Source organism: Piliocolobus tephrosceles, unplaced genomic scaffold, assembly GCF_002776525.5.
Source record: "Piliocolobus tephrosceles isolate RC106 unplaced genomic scaffold, ASM277652v3 unscaffolded_34054, whole genome shotgun sequence".
NCBI classification, from domain to species: Eukaryota; Metazoa; Chordata; class Mammalia; order Primates; family Cercopithecidae; genus Piliocolobus; species Piliocolobus tephrosceles.
The window spans coordinates 1-5,917 of record NW_022317704.1 but is presented as its reverse complement, the minus strand read 5'-3'; the positions used below and the strand labels follow the sequence as shown (position 1 = coordinate 5,917).

Sequence of the window (5,917 nt, the reverse complement as noted above, 5' to 3'; positions counted from 1 at the left end):
GAACAGGCGCGGCACCAGCTCCGCCAGCTCCAGCCCCAGGTCCTGCGTGATACGGCCCACGAAGGAGCCGTGTTTGGCCTCCTCGTAGACGGAGTAGTGGAGCTGGCCGCTCCCCACTTCCCAGGCTGCGAGGAGAAGAAGCGAGAGCAGCGGACACTGGACCCCCAGGCAGCTACATCTGGAAACCATCTTATGCTTCTCTTGTTTTACAAATCGACGAATCAGCGGTATAGAATGCACATACGATCTGACATTTTCTGTCCTATTTCTTACATCTATTTTTTATCAAAATGGCTGAGCTCTCAGAATGAAGCTACTTCCTAGTCCTTGAGAAACTGGCAGATGCCTTTGTACTAAAAGCTATTTTGTGGACCACAGCGACATCCGGTGGCTTTAGGTGTAAGTACAAGTCCATGAGTTCACAACTTTTCTTTCATTCGTATGTTAATTCTTTTTTTAATGTATTTTTATGTCTACGGATTTTCAAAGCCTCACATTACGTCTCTTTATAGTTAATAATAATAAATGTTGATCCCACGTGCAATGTTTTCTTAAATGTAGAATCTCAGAGTAGTGATTTCTTCCCTAACCACGATTATAAATAGCTGAATTTCAAAATGCCCTTAATATTTGCATACTACTGAGTATACTAATAGTTTATTAAATGATAAGTTTAATTCCCTTTAAGTTCTGACACTTAACTTACTTCTCTTTCTCATTATTTTGAGATTTAATAAAGTTTGTTTAGACACTAATGTCAAGCATCAACTATCTGTGAGGTGTTTATAACTCCGAAGATCTAGTCATCACTAGAATTTAGAGATCATTAGCTTCAACATCGGACATTTCTCATTTAGATTCCTGTTATCCTACTCGCTAGCCACATGACTTGGGAAAATCATTTAACCTCTTTCTGCTCCATGTTCCAATTTTATAACTTTGGCCTAATACTAATATGGTGGTTGTGTGAATTATAATATATTAAGTGCTTGCAGTAGTACCTTAAGGAGAGTGAATGATTCATAAATGGAAACTATTCTCAGGCCTCAATTTGGCCACAGTTGTTTTCATGAGGTTCAATACTAAATTTGGCTCATCAGGCAAAATTATTACCTATAGAATGCCTTAATTATTGCTACTGCACAGGCTGAGAGGGGTGGTTTCCGTATTTAAGAAAACAGAAAAGTACTGTTACAGAAAAATCCTTTATACAAGGAGAAGTTTCATTTTATAATATCTTATATGGGCAAAAAGAATCTTAATTATAATTCTAAATAAAGTAATTAACAAATTTATTATTTCTGCTTTCAGAGACAAATGCTTTCAACCCTGTTATATTTATACTTTTCAAATGCTCAAAAGACACAGTTCTGAAATGTATCTAATAATTTTATCAATGTCAATGAAGTTTTTCATTACCATTTGCGGTAAAAATATTTTTTCTCTCTCAAAGTTCTTGAAATCAAATATTCAGGAATGAAAATGTAATATATCTGTGCTGCTGAAAAAACTTGGGTTTTCTATCTTTCCAAGAAAGGAAAACTGAATAACAGAAATTTTCGTCCTACACAAGGGTTAATTTATTTTATTTAATGATGTTTTGGCTTTTCTAAAGAATATTTTTAAATGTGTCAATAACTTTAAACTTTTTTATTAAAATCTGAATGACAGAGCAACAATATTTATAAATAAGAAAACTGACAGAAATGGGTGTCACTTAATCCATCAGTTTACATGTCCTACTAAATTCTGTTTCTATACTTCTCTACTCCTTTGGAATGCCTCTTGCATCAAAATTCCTTCAAATTCTGATTTTAGAGATTACTTTTTTATAAACCTTGAATTAAAATGTAATGAGCTACGTATCAAAATACCAACGTTTGTTTTAGCAATCTGGAGTGTAAAATAAGTTTGCCATTGATCAATCATCTCTACACACAAAATAATAAAAACTAAACTCAATTTCTACTAATGTACATTTTATACCAAGTAATAATATAAATATCCCAATGTAGATGTCTAACATTGAATAAAAAGTAGGGAGTAGTTAAATTACTCTTTTTATTTTATTTTATTTTTTTAAGACAGAATCTTGCTGTCACCCAGGCTGAAGTGCAGTGGTGTCATCACAGTTCACTGCAGCCTCAATGCCCCAGGCTCAAGCGATTCTCCAACCTCAGCCTCCTGAGTAGTTGGGACTACAGATGTGTGCCACTATGCCCAGCTAATTTTTTTTTTTTTTTTGGTGGAGACTAACATTGGTCTCACTACATTGGTCTCAAACTGCTGGGCTCAAGGGACCCTCCCACCTTGGCCGCCCAAAATGTTGGGATTACGGGTGTCAGGCCACCACATCTTTTTAGATTACAGAAACTTGCACATCAAGTATTAAATAGGGCTACGGATCTAAAATTTCAGTTGTACGAGAATCATCTCAGGTGTGCTTTAAAATGAAAATTTGCTCATACTACCCATTTCAGAGTTTCTGAGGTGGTCTTAAACCAGAACATTCAATGAGGACTTAGGTGCTGCTAATGCAGTAGCATTAGCAGGTCTAAGGATAGGTTGACCATAGGCCCCAATTTGTCTGGAACAGGCTCAGTTTAGGTCTGTGATCTTGTATACTTACTTACAGCACCCCCTTTGCTCTCAAATTGTCTAAGATATTGGGTGATAACTTAGTTTTCCCTATATAGTAATTACAACTTGAAAAGAGCTGGCATAGGAGGAGCTTCATTATTGTTTCATGATTCTGACTTGAATTGAGGAATGTTAACTACAGATGCATATAAAGAGAGCTATTGGGCAAAATAGGGAAGTGTCTGTTCTACTCTCACCTCTCTGTTTTGAACTTGACAGCCTGTTTTGAATTTTACATTCTCTGGATCCCAGTGAGTTCATGTTTGCTAATGACCTCAAAAGATAAATTTATTACTAAGGTGTTCACAGCCCTTCTGAGAATTTGCGTATGATGAGAGCTTATACTCTGAGAGAGAATAGAGATTAATATGAAGGACTAAATTACCAATTCCGTCAACACAGCCATCAATAATAAAGAATACATTTTATGATTATTGATGACATAGTAAATGCTTAGTAAGTACTAGCTCTAAGGAGACCGGAGGACTTAGGGCGGGGGACAAATGACATCTGTAGCCTCCCTCTATTCACATCAAATAATCAAATACCTGGGCCCAAGTTTAAATGACACATGAAACTTGAAAAATGTGCAAAGACAAAGATACTTGAAAGTATAAGCCTCTATTCAAGGTGAGTTGTGCTGATAGACAGATGTAGATAGGCTTAATGACAGGAGCTCAGAGACCATTCAAGTTTTGAAAGAAAATGACCAAAAAAAAAACTGGGCACGGTGACTCACACCTTTAATCCCAGCACTTTGGGAGGCCGAGGTGGGAAGATCACAAGGTCAGGAGTTCGAGACCAGCCTGGCCAACATGATGAAACCCCATCTCTACTAAAAATACAAAAATTACCCAGGCATGGTGGCACATGCCTGTAATCCCAGCTACTCAGGAGGCTGAGGCAGGAGAATTGCCTGAACCCAGGAGGCAGAGGTTGCAGTGAGCGGAGATCATGCCACTGCCCACCAGCCTGGGTGGTAGAAAAAGACTCCGTCTCAGAAAAAAAAAAAAAGAAAGAAAAAGAAAGACAAAAAACATGTAATATTGTAGCATATTCCAAATGTGTGTTTTAAGAGAAAATTTAAAAATTAAAATATTTTGATTTAAATAAATGTTACTTGCATTTTCATAGTTATTATTGTGGCTCTATTCTCAAGGCCATTCTGATCTTTCTCCACTAAGTTTTTAATTAAGTAATACCTTGTAAAATATCTGACATAATATTAAATAAAATAGCTGAAAGAGAAAGAAAAATATAAACCACATAACAAAAACTCAACAGGTGAAATTTTTAAAACCGTAAATTAGAAAACAAACAAATAGCTTGCACTAAAGATAGAGTGTAGAAAACCACCATTTTGAAAGTCACATACTACAATTCAGGAAATATAACAGGTAGTGACATTAAAGAGGCAAATCTCATATCCAGATTTCTGCCTTGTGTTACAAATGAGCTGAGAGGAGAAAAAGAGTTTTTTTTTTAAACCGGATTTCTGTCTTATGGATTACTAACAGAAAAAGTTAATTCTCATCTAAACTGATAAGGGTAATGTTTTAAGTCATAGACTATGAATTTCAAAAGAACCCAAAATTTTGAATCTTTACATGGCTGATCATTTTATCACTAAATGGAGAAAATTTCAATTAAAAGGAGAATGTCTTCCTGAAGAAAGAAAACATTTGTTAAAAAAGTATTTTCTCCAATTTCTGTAAACAGAATTTCAAAAAACTTTCTAAGTGTAGACAAAATTTCAGTCAACATTTCCCGAATTATCTACATTGTCAGGCATTTAAAAACATGTTTTATACAAGTTGAAATGAAGGCTGTGTTTATAACATTTATTGACATAATTTGATTCCTAAAGTGGAGCAACCGTTCTCTAAAGTTTAGGGGAAGTTTCTTATCAAAATGATAGATACTGAGGGATGCTGAACAATCAGATGTTAACACAGTCTCCGTCCAGAGAAATGTAGAGAACTACAAACTTAACAAGGTAACAATTGCTATATATTTTGCTTGGGTTTCTTATAAACAATAAAAGTAGATTAAAATACTATGCATCATTTAGAAATAAATAAATGATAGTGATGTTAATGTTTAATGAATGACTAACAGCTAAATTGGTTTTCAAGTGTTATGGCAGCATAGCATCAGAAATTCAATGTCATTTTAATCACAAATTTAAATAAAATCGATTCAGCACCCAATAAATATCTATTTAATATACGATTTATAATTCTCACTAGAAGTCAAGACAAAGTCGGCTCCAATATTAAGGGGTTTACTTTATAAGAAAAAAATCTGCTGGATTTCTAGAAAAATGAATAAAACTATTTGAATGGCCCCTGGGAGTAATTGAAAATATCTTTCAAGAAAAAATAAATAATTATATAAATAAATAAAATGCTAGAACAACCCACCTTCCCAGATAAATCTGAAGAAGCAGAGGGTTCTCCCATTCGCTCTGTAGATCCAGCACAAGGAGAAAGGCCCGGGCTGAAAGCCATGAGGTCGGTCTTCGGTGGACCCTCCCCAGAGCACACCCTCTGCCTCCTCTGCTGCGAGTACGACCAACTCCCCACCTCGCTGGAACACACCAGCGTAGGCTTGCCCAGCGTGCACTCTCCCTCGGTGGGCAGCGCGGAGCATCGCAGCGCAGTGTACAGCAGCAGCGTGAGGACCAACAGGCTGGACACGGCGCAGATGGCGATGATCAGGTACACGTTGACATCCACCAGCGTCACCTCGGGGCCCGTGGCGCCCACTGACGCCCGCGACGATGCCTTTGGCGCCTGGCCGCTGTCCACCAGCGACACCAGCACAGTGGCCGTGGCTGTCAGCGCTGGCTCCCCGTGGTCTTTCACCAGCACCAGTAGGCGGTGGCGCGGTGCGTCCGTCTCATCTAGGGCTCGTGTCGTGCTGATCTCGCCAGTGTACAACCCCACGCGGAACGGGATGCGCGCGCTGACCGTTTCTGGCTGCACCTCGTATGAAAGCCACGCGTTGTAGCCTGAGTCGGCGTCCACTGCGCGCACCTTCCCCACCACCACGCCGGCGCCCACCGACCGCAGCACCAGTTCGCTCACTGCGCCATCAGTGCCCCTCATCTGAGGTGCCAGCAGCGCCGGCGCGTTGTCGTTCTCGTCCAGCACGAACACCTGCAGCGTAACGTTGCTACCCAGAGGCGGCACGCCCGCGTCGCGCGCGCTCACTTGGAACTGCAGCAGCTCCAGCTCCTCGTGGTCCAGCGGCTGCAGCGCGTACACCTTGCCGC

General features: G+C 39.1%; 1 protein-coding gene across 1 annotated transcript; it reads right to left on the bottom strand.

The window, feature by feature from the left end:
- Positions 1-15: 15 nt before the first annotated feature.
- LOC113222729 (protocadherin alpha-4-like) lies at positions 16-5,912 on the bottom strand (the record flags this gene model as incomplete). Its single annotated transcript, XM_026452350.1, is given in 3 exon segments — positions 16-262; positions 5,064-5,185; positions 5,187-5,912. Coding segments are annotated over 3 exon segments (1,095 nt in total), but the record flags the coding sequence as incomplete, so codon positions are not given.
- Positions 5,913-5,917: the final 5 nt, after the last annotated feature.